General features: G+C 34.6%; 2 protein-coding genes across 2 annotated transcripts; one reads left to right on the top strand and one right to left on the bottom strand.

Moving 5' to 3' along the window:
• Positions 1 to 485: 485 nt before the first annotated feature.
• LOC137732433 (probable transmembrane ascorbate ferrireductase 3) lies at positions 486 to 1,806 on the bottom strand. Its single transcript, XM_068471740.1, has 4 exons — positions 1,531 to 1,806; positions 1,394 to 1,442; positions 1,071 to 1,270; positions 486 to 972 (listed from the first exon to the last, which is right to left on the bottom strand). The coding sequence occupies exons 1-4, from the start codon at positions 1,693 to 1,695 to the stop codon at positions 703 to 705; spliced, it is 684 nt and encodes a 227-aa protein (XP_068327841.1). The 5' UTR covers positions 1,696 to 1,806; the 3' UTR covers positions 486 to 702.
• Positions 1,807 to 14,894: 13,088 nt separating this feature from the next.
• On the top strand, positions 14,895 to 17,721 carry LOC137731719 (probable xyloglucan endotransglucosylase/hydrolase protein 28). The gene is made up of 4 exons (XM_068470909.1): positions 14,895 to 15,330; positions 15,491 to 15,591; positions 16,097 to 16,305; positions 16,874 to 17,721. The coding sequence occupies exons 1-4, from the start codon at positions 15,138 to 15,140 to the stop codon at positions 17,379 to 17,381; spliced, it is 1,011 nt and encodes a 336-aa protein (XP_068327010.1). The 5' UTR covers positions 14,895 to 15,137; the 3' UTR covers positions 17,382 to 17,721.
• Positions 17,722 to 18,370: the final 649 nt, after the last annotated feature.

Below are 18,370 nucleotides of genomic sequence, written 5' to 3'. Positions count from 1 at the left end.
ATTAGAAAAGAAGGGAAATTTTGATGAAATCAATGTAAGGATTAGAGTTTTATTTGCCCAAAGTAAACAATATTTGAATGAGAATTCGAAGTATCGATGCCGCCCAGTACGTGGAATATGGAAAACCGTCTAGCCGGCTGATCTTTAGGTGTCAAGGCCAAAAACTTGGAATATGTTTTTTGCATTCTGTTTCTGTGTGTCCCATATGGCTAAGTCAAGTCGTCGGCAGTAAATAGTCTTTTAAGTCGAATGAATTTTTATAGAAATTATCTTTAGATTATGATAAAGAGAATGAATGGTTCCAATTATGACGTTTGCACAGTAAAATATCGTGTACACCATCATTGAAGATGAGAACTATTAGGGAGTGATGCTATATGTTTTTCATAGAGTGCAAAAGTACAAGAAAATTGTATTAGAAAAGATATTAGGGACTGATATACAAACTCAACTGATTAAGGAATCAACACAACATTATCTGATCATTAGTGCAAAAATAATGAATTCATATCATAATCAATATATTGGTCTCCCATATGAACCCTCCTTCATACATAAATTCGCTCAAATGAATCACACCAAAAGAAAAAAAGATTATACATATGAAATCAACATTATATATAACACCAAACCAATGTCTTCAACCAAATAGTCCAGCTGAAAAGAAAAGAAAAAGATAGAAATTAATTAAAAAACTATACATCACACATAGCGGGCAAGGGCGACAGAAAGATCGACGAAGATGCCAAAGAGGAGGATTGCTAGTGCAGTGAAATTGATCAAGTGCGATTCTCTCTCTCCCATCACTTTCGAAAGTCCAAGGAATGTGAATTTCTGCATCAACCCAGTTAGGGCAGCACATATCGACAAGTATAGAATTGTCCTGCCCATACTCATATGCCATGGAATTAATCTCATCCTTGACTGTGGCGTAGCTCCCCGAAACAAGAACGCAGCAGCTCCAAACAGCCACTGCATGCAAATCAAACCATTCATGTGCTTAATTAAGTAATTAAGGAATATAATTAACTAATTAATGAAGTTATGTTAATTTATTAGTAAGTACGTACCTGCAAACCGTACAAGATAAAGGTACCCAAACCAATCCATGAATGCAGGGAATACATGTCATCTAACTGCCTCATGTCATGGTATCTGAAAGCAGCGCAGATACCAAATATCCCGGTACATAGAGCTATCAGGTGTAACAAGAAGTGAGTGTACTTCTGCACCTTGTGTTCTGCCATTACGGTCTTGTATGCCATCATCGCTGGTATATCGCATAAACGCAATAATAATTTTTCGTTTGGATATTAATATTTAAATGTATGTACGTATATTTAGCCTACATACAGAGAGAAATTGAAACCCTAGTACCCTACTGCTTACGTACCTTCACCAGCAAAGAAAATAAACCCGAAGAACATAAGAAACGGATGAACCTGCCAAATCAAGGAAGATGACTTAAACTTTAATTTGAGCCACGATTAAGAAAATAGTACTGGTTATGAAGGTTTAATGACCGCTTACGTTGAAAACTCGATCTGAATTGTCAGACTCATAGTCGATGCCACCACGGTAATGCAGGAGCCAAACAAGCATAAGTATGATTGCTAAGATGCCAAACAAGTGTGCACCTACTGTCAACCTAGAGGCTGATCGTTGGTACCTATAGTTTACAACAGTAGTATGCATTGCAATTAAGTGATTAGACGACAGATGACGGCGAAGTTAATTAATCTAGGGAATTGAGAATGGGGATTGGTGGGTTAATATCTTAAATTTGGTTCCTTTAATTTTAATGTCTGAATGAGTTCTTATATATATGTATCTTTGTAAGAGTTGGTGATAAAAAATGCATGCACTGTTCTTGGGATTGCTTGCTGTGTTGGTTTTAGGATTCTCTTCTGGGGAAACTTTGAACTTTAGCAAAGCATCACAAGGACAAAATAGAACCAGCTCTAATATTGTACCAAGGTATTTATTCTGCCTATAATTATAAGAAAAAGGAAAAGCTAAAGCATCACAAGTTCACATTGATGATTAATCCAAGTATATATCCGATCTCTTAATGTTACACTTTGTGGAGGTATCCTAGCTATCTAGCTGTTTGATCATCACCCCTTGAGGAAATCTTTTTTTTTTTTTTCCAAAGAAAAAAGGAAAAAGAAAAATGTGGTAGCAGATTAGACTGAAAGGGGTAAAGGTTAGCCTTTTTCAAGCAAAAAATAAATCCATTCAAGGTAATATTATTTGTAATATTACTCATGAACAATTTTTCAGTGTCCCAAAAAAATGACCATGTGATGTTATTATTCTTGTAAATTTATAACACCTGTATTTGGTTTTTGTTAATATATTTTAGAAGTATAACATATTAACATATCAACCATATTGCTGTTAATTCTTATTATAATACATACAATAGTACACCACATAATAGGTATTCTCGTAACGTGAAAAAAATTTCTTGTTACTCAGGTCACATGCCACACGCACTTCCAAAATGTGAAAGATTTGTCTACTTTTTAGAACAGATAAATGAACCAAATGGTCAGAAATTTTGTTCTCCATTAGTATTATTTTGTTTTGATTTATCAGTATATAGCTTAATCAGAATTCAATTAATGTTACAATAATTAGCAAAAGCGTGACCTTTATAAAAACATAAGCAAGAAAAAGATATAAAAGAAAACAAAACCAGACAAGCTAAAGGAAGATGCTGGTTAATTTAATACTATTGCTAAAGCAGTAAAGCAAAAGAGAAGATTAAAGTTTTGTGGAGAAACCTCAAACAACTTTACAGTATGTGCGAAAAGCATCACACCATCGCGAAAAGCATCACACCATCTAAGTCACAACAAAAATAAATTAACACAACTGGAGAAAATATATCAGTAAACCTTCAGTACTTCATAGTTCGTATCACCATGATGATTAAGAGAGCTGATTAAATTAATATAAATTTAACTGACGTATTTACCAGGACAACTTTCTTATATCCTCCAGTATCGGTGTCCCTGTACAGGAAAGCAGAGTACTGCATGGCGACATAATTATCTTTATGTTTATTAATTGATTTGCTCTGAAAATGTCATTTGGTTTCACTTTATCCATTGAATATGATTTTTATCTCATTTTATCCCATTAAACTGCCGTTTCGTTTCATTTAGTTTTTGTTCACCTAATTTTCATCTATTTCAGCAAAAAAGACAAGCGGGGTTTGGATAAGACTTCACCAAAATGGAATTGTGATTGTTTTAGCAAGCAAGTTGGAGGCAAGGAGTTGTGTGAAAAGTAAATGTTCATACTATCCTTTAATTTAACATCCTTTTTTACGGAATGAATGAAAATAGGGTGAACTGAAACTAAATGAGTAAAAAATGACAATTTCATAAAGCAAAGCAAGACAAAGTCAATTATATGTGATAAAAATGAAACTAAATTGCAGTTTCAAAGGACAAAATCAATCAATAGGACTTATCTTTAGATTTATATTTTGATTGTATGAGCAGTATCGGTTCAGTGAAGTTCTTAGCTGCACTTGAGAGCTCCATGGGTGGTTATCTTAGAGCAGGATGCCAGGATGCCATTCAACAAAGTAGAAGACGTATATTCTGTAAGGTACATGATTTCCTTGAGGGTTTGATCTAATTACAGTCAGACCCCAAAAGCTTGGTTCTTACAATTAGGTTAGCATGGCCCATTTGTCTGAACTGGAATAGGATTTGAAGGCCCAACCTTTTAAGTTATTACTATCCACCAGATAGAACACAGGGCCGCCCAGTTATAGGCTATGCGATTGGAGGAATCACTACGCCGAAAGGAGGAAGAACATTTCCTTAACCAAACACAAATTTATGAACTTGAATTGGATCGTTGACTAGTTATATGCATACAAATTTAACCAAAATAAGCGTGAACCAATCCCTTTCTGATGGATTGGCCACACAATAAAAAGTTTGGAGAGACATTTTCCGAGAACAATACTTAGCCACTCAAAGATGAGTAGGAACTCATGCTCAAAATTCTTCGTGTTCAAATTACAAAGCTCTATGCTTATGATTATAATTGTTCATATATGAATCACTCTGTAAAGATAATCTCTGAAAAAAATAAACTAAAAATATGGTCGTTTAGTCTACCTATTGTAGTACATACATAAAGAGTTTGTAATACTTTTATCAAATTCATTCATGTGTTTTTAAACAATTTGATAACTAAATGACCTTAGTTTTAATTTATTTTTTGCAAATTCAATTTTTATAAAGTTATTTATTATGAACAACTCTGATTATAAATACGATGTTTTATAAAACGACAACAAACAATTTTGAGTATGAACTTCAACTCATCTTTTGAATAGTCTAAGTCTTATTCTTTCCACAATTCCCTCCCTTGGACCCTGCTACAAAAGGCAACAAGGTGGTAATACTATTACTACTAGTCACTATGTTCATGAGCTTGCATGCACTTGGAATTACACATTTAGGAGGACCACGCTTCGAAGTGATTACTTTTTCAATCCCAAGTTGCTAAATACTTGCTGGCCATAGCACGAATTTTACAGACGGACGTACTCACACCATGATTTAGAATCTCTAATCAATGAAACAATAGCTAAGAATCCTGAATTATGACATGAGCCCAGTTCATTCTATAATTTACGGCAACAGCTACACCAATCCAATACGGAGGCAAATTGTCTGCCCTCCCATTACCATACATTTCCCATCTCCTCTTATATTATGCGACCACGGTTAAGTCACATTAACATTTTATATTAATTTTTTAATAGAAATAATAAGATAAAAAATAATAAAAATATAAAATATTAACGTAATTTAACCGTAATCGTACAAATAGAAAGGGATAAGAAGAACATGGTAAAAGGAGGGCAGACAATCTTGCCTCCATCCAATACATGTAGACTACCTTTACAAATTATTCTCACCCTCTTAGCTATGATGAACCAGACACGTGTAGCTACGGTTATGGAGGAAGGATGATGAATCTGAGGAATTGGAAAAAGACAATGGAATTGCTATCATTGATGCAAGCATTTCCTACCACTTAAATGTTTTTGATTGTTCATGACTAATACTCATGATCATTATTTTTTAAATTTATTTTCTGGATTAATTGGCATTCATAATATACATATATATAATCATCACGGAGTCCCAGTGGTTGTCAGATAAGCGTTCTTTTCCGAGCTTGCTTTTCTCAGCATAACTACTCGATGGAGACTTATACTTCCTTCCAGTTCCATCACCCTTTCAACACTTTCTTCATTTCATTTGACTTTTTTCTTATGATTTTATTTCCATTTTTTAATCTTCTTGAAATATGCTTGCTTACTGGAAAATTTAGTTTTCTTAACCAACATATTAATTAGTTTAGTAATATACTATGAGAAATGCTAAAGGGACAATCTCAAAGTAAGATTTTTTATTGACTCTGCAATCTTATAGTTTAACGTCAATTTACTTGCCAATATTATAAAATATTGTGTAAAAAACATGAGGTATCAAATAGTCTATGAGAAGTCTCATTTTTGAAAGAATCCCCTTTCCATTGCTCTTATACTATTGACAGGGAAGAGGAATATTGAGCTGCTGGACAACCTTGTGTTGCACGTAATGTTTTGATATCTTATATATTGATTCTTAACTGCTTTTGCATATTTTTACTCTATTTTCAAAAAATTTAGTTTACTGCGACGCAAGTGGATGCAGCAAGTAAAAGGAAATCGAGCTGTATCCAATTTCTCAATGTCTCGATCGGCTATGATCTAGTTACTAGTTTCATGCAGCAAGAGCAAAAGTATACTCAACGATATTTAGATTCCTTTTCGGTGTAAATTAAAAAGTGGGCATTATTATTTTAATTTTCCAATGCATGAAATATAAGGCTTGTTTAGGAAGTGTCTTTAAATCGATGAAAACGTTTTTAGTGAAAATATTTTTTGAACTAATTTTTTTAGTAAAAATGCAAGTAAATTTCTTGCAATAAGCATTTTAAGTGCTTTTGAAATCCAAAATCATTTCTCTAAAAGCACTTTCAGTTATTTATAAGTACTTCCCAAATGAGCCCATACTTATTATAAAAAAAAATATCCAATGGAGACTTTAAGGAATGAGGAAGCTGAAATCCTGAGAAGAAAAAAACTTCAAATTTAGTGATTGATAATATGATAGATAATAAATCTTAGTACCCTCAAGGTGGGTTATGTAATATAATGTCTTTTTTGTCCTAAACTTTCTAGGAGTAGAAATAGGAAATAAATTAAACAAATAACGAAATATCGACACATTCTAAAAACTTAGAATGGTAATAAAACATAGTAAACGATAGATTTCGGTTGAAAAAAACTCTTATATGTCATAATAAAGCACTGTGTTAGACTCGTAGTACCGTTCTCTTTGAAACTATGAGTTGCGGCCGGCCGGGCTCAAATCATACCAAAGCACAAGTTTGTAAACCATTCTTCTTGCTGTCAAATTTACATTTTTTAATTTGATCTATTCTGCCATTTGATTAACATCATATACATAGACATTTTGGTTCATACAAAAAATTTAGATGCATGACAATAACACAAGGGATAGATCAAGTTAACATGATAGTGGCGTGTATTTCTTGTGAATGTCTTTTGTAAATACGTACATCGACTAGTAGGCAAAGGAACATCTTTGGCCAGTATGTATATCTATCATATCAGATGTGCACTAATTAAAAGGCACGCCAAAGTTGAGTGGCCATGGATGATATTGATCTTGTTTCTAAATATCCGTTCTTACAGTTGTCCAAGAAAAAGACTTGCTAATCAAGAGATATCAAGTAAATTATAACTCATAATTTAGACAAATTCCTATCAACTAAATTTTGTACCTGTGATATCTATATAATTCATAACTTGATTTATTTATTTTAACTTAATATGTAAGTCAACATCAAACGATTATTCAACTAATATTTGCAGTTCAAGTCACAACAAGAGAGGAACCTGCAGCTAGAAACCATGACCTAGTCCAGAAAAAGGTTAAAACTAAATACCATATAGCACGCGCGCGCGCACACACATATATATGTATGTATATATATATATATATATATATATGTTAGGGTTTAGGCCGTGACCATGTATAGCTAGCTGGCCGTAATTAAATTAATTATACAAAGTGGTTGGGATATTTGATTAATCTTGCTAAGAGACATTAGGGTTCATTCATCGATGAGAGATTAGCTTATAAGATGAAAGCAAATATCTATATCTATATCTTATATATATATATATATACTTATACTATTAAGAGAACCTTCCGTGTCAACTTTTTTCCTATTTTGCCCTCACTTTTGATACATACTATTGACAAAAAGGAGGGCAAAATAGTAATTTTGTACCTTTTGACAAAATAACAATCATATCCCTATTTTTCCTATTTTACCCTCTCTTTTTTTTTTTAGAAAATAACAATCATATACTTGTTTTCCAATTTTACCCTTACTTTTGATACACAATATTGACATAAGGAGGACAAAATAGAAATTGTTCACACACAATGTGTGTGCTCTCTGCTAGTGCGTGTGTGTGTGTGTGTGTATAATGCGTTCTCAATTAAAATGCCTTTATTATGGTTTTTTTTTTTTTTAACAAACAATAGTGGAAGTGGGAGAGTGGGATAAGTCTTACAATGAGCTTATCATAATAATGTGGTCCAACTTCGGCTTTGGAGAGAACTAAACCTAAGACCTCTCACTTACAAGCAAAGATGATTACCACTAGACCGCAGTACTAAGTGACGATCTTTATTATATTAGCAACCAACAAACAAAAATAAAGAAAATAAATTACCACTTTAACTTTGCAAAACTTAACTCAGAGGCTCAATCAAAGGCGTGACTTAACATGATGTTAAAACAACATATATGCATGCATATATGAAATGAAAGAAAAGTAACAAGGAAAGTGGCAAATGTGTCAAATGGGGCTAGCTTTAGCTGCAAAATCGTGAAATGAGAGCACACCAACGCTCCCCCCTCCATCTCCAAACCATATTTTACAATAACTGCATTTCGTGCCTTTACACTTTACTTTACCACACTAATTAGTGTGTGCGCACCACTCATGTTGTTACAACAAATTAAGGATCCTTTCCATAAATTTTTTTTTTTTTTTCATAAAAAAAAACATACAAATGAAATTGTTATCGAACAATTCTAAAATTAACTAAACACACAAATGACACCCACAAATTAGACTGCTCATTATGTGGCTTTACCAAACTTCCTCTTTCCTTAGTGTAAAAATATCGATTTACTAAAAAATAAAAATAATAACACCCACTTCACACTTTACATATCAAATGTTTTCTTAATAGAATTAGTTCTACTGTGAGTCTAAATTAACTGTCAAATATCATTAATTTAAAATGATAGTCTACCATTGTGTATTTAGTGAAGCAATTTAACGAAAGTTTCAACATCGAATGGAAATAAATCGTCAAATCAAACCACACCATTCGGGCTAGTCTGGTACCCTGATATATATTTGTTTAAGCCCCAATGGCCATCACGACAAATAATAGTCATGTTGTACATCTTTTTCTGGTAGTATAAGCAATAACACATTGAAAATTAGGTTCTGAGTCCTGACGTGCCAACACGCACGTAATAGGGGATGAGAAAGAGAAAGATAGGCAAAGGAGTGAGGGATCGGAGCTCGCTTTAGGTTAACATGTCGGGAATAAATGATGTAAACGGGCCTACAAATATATGATCACAAATATTTTTTTATGTACATATTTAACAGAGGATGCGATGCAGTAGTTGTTGAAGAAGGAGGTGCCCACCACAGTGTACATATATTTATAATCTTTATTATTTTTGGCTTCATGCTCCGTTCGGTGGAATGGTATTTTTCCTAAACTATCTGTTTAATTTCTTCCACGCACCATGGTTTTCACACAGCTAACGGCTATAAAAACAGACCCATTAATTATTTTTTCTGTCATATCTATATTCTATTGTTTGAGTCGGAACTTATATCTATCCGTCTGGTATATTTTTAAGAGAACTTTAACTCCAAAATGTTTTTTTTTTTGTTGGTACTGTATAAAAAATAAATTTACTTGAAGATCATATGTATTTAACATGTTACGTGCATATATTACAGAATATTATACGTACAGAAGTTTTTTTAGTTAGACAAATTACACATGCATGCAGACAAACACATGTAATCAGTTGCCTGCAGTTGGTTAGGGTTTTATATAAACAACGTTAACTGACTAAAATGGTCCTATGACAGAGAAGCTTATATATAGTACTGTATTAATATATTAAGGGAACCATATATTTTTGTTGGTGATCAATGCATTATTTACCAAGAATTCTCTGGTCTTATCTACGACTCGTTTTATAATATTGCAACTTGAGGCAAGACGCTTAAGAGAGCAAAACGCAATTATTCGGGTTAATTATAGCCAAGTGACGTTATGACTAATATATGTTTAATGTGAACTTCAACTAATAATATGAATCACTATGATTAAGATATATTTCATGTGAACTTCAACTAATAATATGAATCTTCAACTAATAATATGAATCACTATGATTAACATATATTTCATGTGAACTTCAACTAATAATATGAATCATGTAGCTACTTGTTTTTGCCAATAGTATTGTCGATCCAAAATCAACTTGTTCGAATAATAATTGAGATTTTCCATCATTTTGGAAGCGTACATGACATGCTAAATTAACAAATTAGAAAATTAGTGGAAGTTTTAATTAAAAAAAAACTATCAACAAATGGATGGAAAGTTGGAAACCATGGAACATAAAAATGTCTCAGCACAAACTTAGGGCATTTTGTAACATGGTTTGTAAGCTGTGAATCTCCTTGATCGTGGTCATGGGTAGGGTGCAAGTCCCAGTTAGCCTCTTCAGGGCCTGGAAGGAGTGTATATAATTATGGTTTGTCACCAGTTACCCCCATTTTTTTCTTAAAAGGGAAAAATTATTGATTAATGAGTTGTGATTACTAAACAATTAAACCAACACCAAGAACAAGTAACACTAACATAAGAGTTGGTTAGTATGTTATTTTTACAATTAAGACAATAATTTTACGGTATATTTTCAGCTAAGTACGTACCAGTCAGTCTCTTCACTATAGCTCGACTGTATTATCTCTTGTTAATTTGTTTGTTTTTCGTAAGTCCTAATAGAGGCGTTTACATCATTTGCAAGAACATTAAGTATTGTAAGACAAAGAATGATGGAGCAAAGGAAAACACTACTAATTATCCCAATTGTTTCATCATCTAGAACACGTCAAAAATAATACCTTCAATTGAAACATTGATACATATTTCATTACAAATCATAGTTACAAATAATCTGAATCTGATATTATATTTTGTTAAAGATTTCATATTATCATGTGAATTAAGATGATAATATCTATAAAAAAATATTATTCACATAAATAATTGTAAAGACAAAGTATATATTATAGTACATGGTAGGGTTTACTACATGAGAATTCATGAAGATGATGTTGAGGATAGTGATCCAATGGTTAATAAGATGCCATTTGTCATTAGATAAGAAAGGTTGTTAGATGAGGTAGTTATAAGGTAGTTTAAGAGATAAGCTTTAGTAATGAAAGAGAGTATAAGTATGTAAGCATCTCTAACAGAAAGTGTAATGAAATTCTTGAGGATTAATCATTGTAATCTCTCTCTCTCTCTCTCTCTCTCTCTCTCTCTCTCTCTCTCTCTCTCTCTCTCTCTTTCCTCCGAGCTATCTCTGTTCTTATCTTCTTCATTTCTTCTTCTTCATCATCATATTACAGTAAAGTTTACAGATCACAATTGGATAAGTCATTTTCCTGTGGGCGTGCCTTGAAATGTGATAGAGAATATGTATAGTACATGGTAGGGTTTGCTACATGACGAAAAGGATAAACCCTAAAATCGGCGCGGGAAGAAAGAACAAAGAAGGCCACCACCAGGTCTACCACCCACTACCCACCAGAAGCCAGAAGCCAGAAGCCAGAAGCAAGAAGCACAGAGAAGGTCAGGTCATCATCCTCCTCCTCGACGGCTTGCGTGGCAAAGGATAGTGTACATCTCTACGCGAATAAAAGTCGCGGTTTTCCTGGACCTCGTGACACGTGCTTGAGAGCCATGGAGTGGACCCCACTCCCAAATTAAAATCTTAAATATGAAAGTGTGAGATGGAAGAAACGAAGGAAAAAGCTCGATTTCTTAATCGGCAGGCAAACATGCCCCCAGGAGCTTAAGAAACTATTATTTTAGGTGTATTTGTTTTGGTCGGTATTATTTATCAATTTTTTTGTTGTATTATTTGTGTTTTTATTTATTTACTCCTTTACTTTGTGTTTCTGTGGATGCAAGCGACTGGAACTAAGAAATTTTATCCAACAAATTAAGTATTCAATAAGAATAACAAAATCCCTCTGGAATGCACACAAAAAAGTTGAGAACTTACATTTATGCAAAGTCATAATTTGACAACAACTCTGTAACATTTTGACTCTCCCATCACTTTTGAGTCAAATATATATAACTTTATAATCTCAATGAAGATTGATTGAGTTAGTATGGATCGTTTTCTTCGTAAGATCAAAGTTTAAAATCGAATCTCACTGCTGGCAATTCCTCTTGGTGGGAGACCTGTAAAAACTAAAAAAAAAACTAAGACCTTCTCCATAAGTCCTCAAAAAGACTTTAAAGCCATGATCTTGGGAGGGGTAGTCTCCCCTCCCCTAAACCTTTTTGTTACAAAAAAAATACATATAACTTTATAATTTGTTATTTTTCTGTACCAAAAACAGCCTTAATACGTATTGGGCTCTATGTCCCACATTCTCAAATAAGCAATCCTAACTGTTAGATAAAAGACAAATGTTAATGAGACTCTCTTAAAAGTAGAATTTTCTGTCATCTCATGTTTTTTGTACAATGTTTTTGGTATAATATTTTATAACGGCATAAAAATTGACTTTAAATTATAAAATGACAGAGAATTCATGAAGAATCTCACTTTAAGAAATTTTTTTTAACATTTATACGAATAAAATTGTCATCAAGTCCCAAGAAATCCACAAAAAACCCACATATTAATTAGCAAAACAATATTTCACAACTCCAAGATAAACATCAGCCGTCCATCTACTGATCTTGTCTAATGATCCTGGCTAGTGGACGGGTGCAGATCCTGCAAACCTCATGTGCATGGAATCCACCATTACCACAGGCAGCATCAATGCATCATCCTCAATGCAACGTCGGGATGATCTCAATCTCATAATATGCTAGATCCCACACGTCATTCACCATCGAAAACCCGTGGGCAAATGCCATGGCGCCACGTGGTATATTGCCATGCAAGATTCGCTAACGGCGCATGTTAGCACTATCTAACTTGCGCCTATTTAACCGTTGGCGCCGAGGTGGAGTCCATGCAGCTGCTCCACTAGGCAGTCCCCGGTTCCCGATAATCTGATCTATTAATTAAGTTAATTAACCAAGATTAGTGACTAATATAATGCTCTTACCTGTTGCGCGTGAAATGTGGGGCCTAATGAGGGGGAGGGGACGCCGTTTTCAACGGACACGGACGTTAAGAGAGGGGGTCACCGCTCAGGGGACTGTGCTTAATTCCCTTTGACGGGATTGTCCCGTGATTAACGGCGTTAGGAGCGGGCACCTTTAAGGAGGCCCATGAATTACGGTGGGGCCCTTCAACGGCTACTTGGGATTTGAGGTGTGAGGGGGACGGTGTGTCACGTCAGCTGTGCGGCACCGTTTTGCCCAAGTGGAATTTACTAAAGATGGAAAAACCAATTTCAAAAGCCACGTGTCAATTCCTCTAAGCGCCGAAATTAGAGGCTGGCCGCAGATTGTATTGCCCACACGCTTGAAATTATTTACCAGATTGCCATCACAATCCTCTTGTTGTGCCAAATCCGTAAATATGTGGTGTAATATGAGGGTAGTTTAGGAAAGCTAGATGCACTATTAAGTGTCAAAAGAGACGGCGCCTTGGGCGGTTGCCTGATTGAGAGTGCACCCAGCTGCTTTTCCTTTTCTATTATTTAAATAAATCTATTTGTTTTTAAAAAGGATAAAAGAGTTTAAAGGTAAACTTCTTTTTGCCCCAAAAGTCTTAATAATAATTTTTTTACCCGTAATGATTCTTGCTTTCTCAATTGTGTGCTTGGAAATGTTCTACGATGTGCTGGAAATACGGTTTAATACACTAAATTTCATAATATAAATGGTTAATTTTTTTTGTAAATATTCAATCATTTATATTATGACACTAAATATACGAATCGGTGTTTTGGCATTGAAAATTTTCTTGGCAACTTGATAGTGCTATTCTTATCCCCGCTATTGTCCTCTACTTTTATTTTTTTAATTTTCTTTTAATGCAATTATTATTTGAGCACTTTATACCTCTTTGAAGAATGTGGACTTCTTGAAAGATTAATATTCAAGCTATGACTATTTTATTTCAAAGTCTTGAATGAGGGATAAAGTGTACGAAATCATTGTATGAGGAATAATGGAACATAGAAGAGCAGTATGTATGTTCGGCTCTAATTATGGGGGAGTAATACCGTTAGATTAAGAATTAGTTAATATGTGTTATCGTTGACTTAAGCGTATATCTAAACTGTAACGATATTCTAAAATCATGTTAAGATGTTTTATAACTGAAAGTCTGAAAGTTAAAATTATTTATATCATGACATAGTATTATAGACGACAAAAAAAAAAATGTGAGGACGAGAAAGAACAAAGAACTCATTTTCAACGATCCATCAACGAGTTCTTAGACATTCTTAATGAAAAGGTAGGAGGCAATTCTTATTGAATTGAACAACAAAATGCGTCCCAAATGAGTTCGTTGTCTTGTCAATGCAATAATAAACTGCATGCTTCACATGTTTTACTAGACCGCACAATGACAAGTCATGAGTTTAGTCCAAACATATATTATTGAACATATTACTTACAAACTTCCTAATACAGGTGAGTCCCATGTAATAGAAAGTTCATCTCAATTAGTGAGGAAAGTAGCAAAGTGGAAAATGGATGAAATGCAATTGCATCGTTCGTACAGCTGAGTACTTGGTATTTATGAGCATTACATCCTTTCTTTATAAAACGGTCCAAACCAGTAAACACATAATTATAATCTCATTTATAACATTCACCAACCCCTGCAACATACAACATCCATACTTTGTTTATAAATTTTTATGATATATTCCATGTAATTTGATAAATCATCATAATACTAATATGGTTTATCAAGTGACTATTTATATGCATGTCGTTTATGTAGTGTATGACTGATGATAAGACCGATTGATAAAAGAATATATGTTTCGAATTGGTTTCAGAACGACTCAAATTTGACTAAAATAAATGATAAAAACAATATCTAACTGAGTCAAATACTTAATTGTAACTAGTTCTTTCATGATCGCGTATCTTGAATAACAACTTCGAAAAGAAACTCCCCTTCATTAAGGATATTTTAGTGGCCCTTAATTATACGCGTTGACAGTTCAATGTCGATAAGAAGATAATTGCATTAAACAATTTTGGAAAGAATGACGTACATAATTTCTTTCTAAATATTTTTATTTTTTGAGAAAAATTACTCTATAAATATAAATAAAATAAAATATTTGGTGAAAGAAATAAAAAGAAACGAAAAAGAAAGGCGTGGAGCAATGTGCATATGAACGGAACACAGCTCAACAGCTTCCACTGACGCTCGGCAATAAAAAGACTTGCCCTTGGTGTTGTCTTTCTTCTCTCCCCCGTTAGCCTTTTGGTTCTCTCTCTCTCTCTCTCTCTCTCTCTCTCTCTCTGTCTGTCTCTCTCCCCATTGCTCTCAAAAGATAGAGATATTCTACACACCTCTCTCTCTCTCTCTCTCGCTCTCTACATTTCTACATTTCTTTCTCTCTCTTCTCGTTCTTCCCCTTCTTATTTATACGACTCTGAATTCTGAAAACAAATAAAAAACTCAGAACAAAGAAAGAAAGCAGAACCATTTATTTTTAGGAGAAAAAGATGGGGTTTTTTCATCTGGGATTGTTTCTGTGTGCCTGTCAAGTGCTTGTTCTTGGAGTTGTTGCTTCTGCACCCTCCGGAAAGCTACCAATCATACCCTTTGATGAAGGGTACACCAAGCTTTTTGGTGAAGACAATTTGATGATTCTTAGAGATGGGAAATCCGTCCATCTCTCGCTAAACGAACGGACAGGTCTGTAATCTACTTCCCTTTTGGCTTGCTGCTTCGAGAATCATGTGAAAGGATTTTGAATTTTTGTTTTCTGGGTTTTTGAGGTGGCGACGTTTAATGAGTTATCTGACCTTAAAGTTGTTGTCTTTGTTTGGTTTTTGGTGACTCTGTCTGTTTGCAGGGTCTGGATTTGTTTCTCAGGACCTCTACCAGCATGGGTTTTTCAGTGCTTCCATTAAGCTGCCTGCTGATTATACTGCTGGAGTTGTTGTGGCGTTTTATGTGAGTTAATCCTGGTTTTCAATCTGATTAAGGTTTTTTAATTTTGTTTCCCTCTTTATTTGTTGTATGATTGTATCTTAGGTTGTATGTTTTTATCAATGAACTAAATAATATGACCCGAATTTTTACTTCAAAATTTTACAGTTCTGTAAAGATTCAATCTTTATGGTTAGCTGATTAATCCCAACATTTGTTTGTTGTAAATTTGATGGTGTGGAGCCCGGAAAATGTTATGGATCTAATTCTATCAATATCCCAGTTAAAAACTTGTTTTCTCAACCTTCTGAGATAACCCAGATAGGCTAACTTTTTACATTTAACATGTCCATTTTGTGACCTGAAGTTCACACCCAGATGAGTATTTTCTTTCTTTTTTGTTTATGTTTAAGATTTCGGATGAATAAATATTCCACACTGATGTTTGCTTGTGTTTTCCTTTTTATTTTATCACTGAGCTGTTAAATGAATAAGGGAATATAGGTTCTAATCAGTTTAATGTTAACAGATGTCGAACGGCGACATGTTTCCGAAGTACCATGATGAAATTGATTTTGAGTTCTTGGGGAACATACGGGGCAGAGAATGGAGGGTTCAGACCAATATTTACGGCAACGGAAGCACCAACACCGGCAGGGAAGAGAGATACAATCTATGGTTTGATCCATCCGACGATTACCATCAGTACAGCATTCTCTGGACTGACTCTCAGATCATGTGAGCATCAATCAAAACTCCCCACTCTATATTTGGATTAATATGCTAAATCTATCTGTTAGCATATCAACTTTTTGTGAGCATATTTTTCCATATTATCACCAATAATGTTATGTTCTTTGAAGTCTGGAGTTTACTGTTTTTTGGGGTTTGATGTGATGCCTCTGTGTATGGCAAATGCAGAGGCAGGGTTTCTCCTTTTAGGAAAATACAGTAGATCACTTGCTGTTTTCGTCCTTTTAATACCGCCTTTTGTTTCTTCAAAACCAGCTGTTGGGTTTCTGAGAAAAGTAAAAAAGAAAAGGATGGGAATTTTGGTTTGAATGGTAGATACTTAATAAGTTTAAGGGACAGATAAACCAGAGTTTGGTTTGACAGACTAATACAACTACCATCCTTGGTGCAAGTTTTCGTTTTAGGGAATAAATGAAAATAGAATTTTTTGTTATTCAAGGGAAAATTTTGTTCATAGCGATTTCTCGCCTTTTATTGTTTTCACCTCATTTTTTATGAGTTCTGTGATTTAGATTTTGATCGCGTATTTGTTTCCAATGTCAATTACTTGCAGCTTTTATGTTGACAATGTTCCCATTAGAGAGTTCAAGAAAACAGAATCAATGGGTGGTGACTTCCCGGCTAAGCCAATGTCATTGTATGCCACGATATGGGATGGATCTGATTGGGCTACCAACGGGGGCAAATACCGAGTGAATTACAAGTATGCTCCCTATTTGGCTGAGTTCTCTGACCTTGTTCTACACGGCTGTGCAGTCGATCCAATTGAACAATTATCAAAGAAATGCGAAAACACCCAAAGTTCAGAATCGGTCCCTACTGGCGTTACCCGCCTCCAAAGAATGAAGATGGAGAGTTTCAGGAAGAAGCACATGACATACTCCTACTGCTATGATAGAATCCGTTACAAGTCCTCTCCTTCAGAGTGTGTGATCAATCCCCAAGAAGCTGAAAGACTGCGTGTGTTTGACCCTGTCACATTCGGGAAAGGGAGGCGCCACCATGGAAAGCATCACCACCGGAGCAGAGTAAACCAGGCAGATGAGGCAACTTCTGTTTGAGAGGGCTGCAAGCAATGTATGGATATTGTGATTCGAATGAGCACTACAGTCACTCCATTGGCATTTGGTTGATATAGCGCGCTGGGTTAATTTTTTCGTTGTATAGTGAGTGGAGAAGCATAGATTTATTGAGGGTGGATAGAGTTTTACATGGTGTTTTGAGGGGGTATGTGTATAGTTCATACAACTTTAGAATGCTTCCATCCCTGGCTATCATTCATGCTTTCCTTTTGGCTTTACAAATTGAGATTTTCTCTGTACTTTTGAAAACCCTCATGGGTTCAATAAATATTTGAGCATATATAAGTTTCTATAATATGTAGTAGGCATGGATTTTCTATCTGTTGTGTGCACTGGCATCATTATTTTTTTTTTCTACAGTAAACCGAAAAAACCGGTGTATGTGATGCACCAGAGTTTGTACGGCTAGATTGTGGCTTTTCAAAATTTAGTCATGCGGTCCACTGCACCGGAGCGTTGTTTTGTAGGATTTACGTTATTATTATTTTTTTAAATTTAATTTATTTTGAACTTTCAGAATGGCCAACAGTTCGGGTCAATGGTCGTTGCCTTTTAGCTTATAAAGTCAAGAGCTGCCTGGGCAGTAAACGTTGGGCTGATAGTTTGTCAATGGTGAATTGGAATCCAAGGTCAGTTGGATGTGACAAGTGCTGGAAAAATGGGTTCAGTATGTTGGATTTTACCCTTCACATTGAAATGTGAATGCAGATGGTTAGATTCTTGAAGAAGTTGGGTCCGTGACTTGGAAGGTGGAGAGGTAAAAGTAAAACCAAGAAAAATGAGGAAACAAAACCTGCTAGACTTGATGACCCTTGTAGAAATTGAAAAAAAAAAAGACACTGAATTTCTAGAGAAAACTGGTGGAAGTGTCCGACCTCGTCGTTTGTAGTTCAATTTACTAGAAAACATAGAATCTCTTATGTTTTTGTCTCATCCGACTCTACGTGTAAGTCCATTTACAAGAAACC

The sequence above is a fragment of the Pyrus communis genome, chromosome 4, assembly GCF_963583255.1.
Source record: "Pyrus communis chromosome 4, drPyrComm1.1, whole genome shotgun sequence".
Classification (NCBI taxonomy): domain Eukaryota; kingdom Viridiplantae; phylum Streptophyta; class Magnoliopsida; order Rosales; family Rosaceae; genus Pyrus; species Pyrus communis.
Note: the sequence above shows the minus strand (reverse complement) of the source record. Positions and strands in the feature narration are given on the sequence as shown.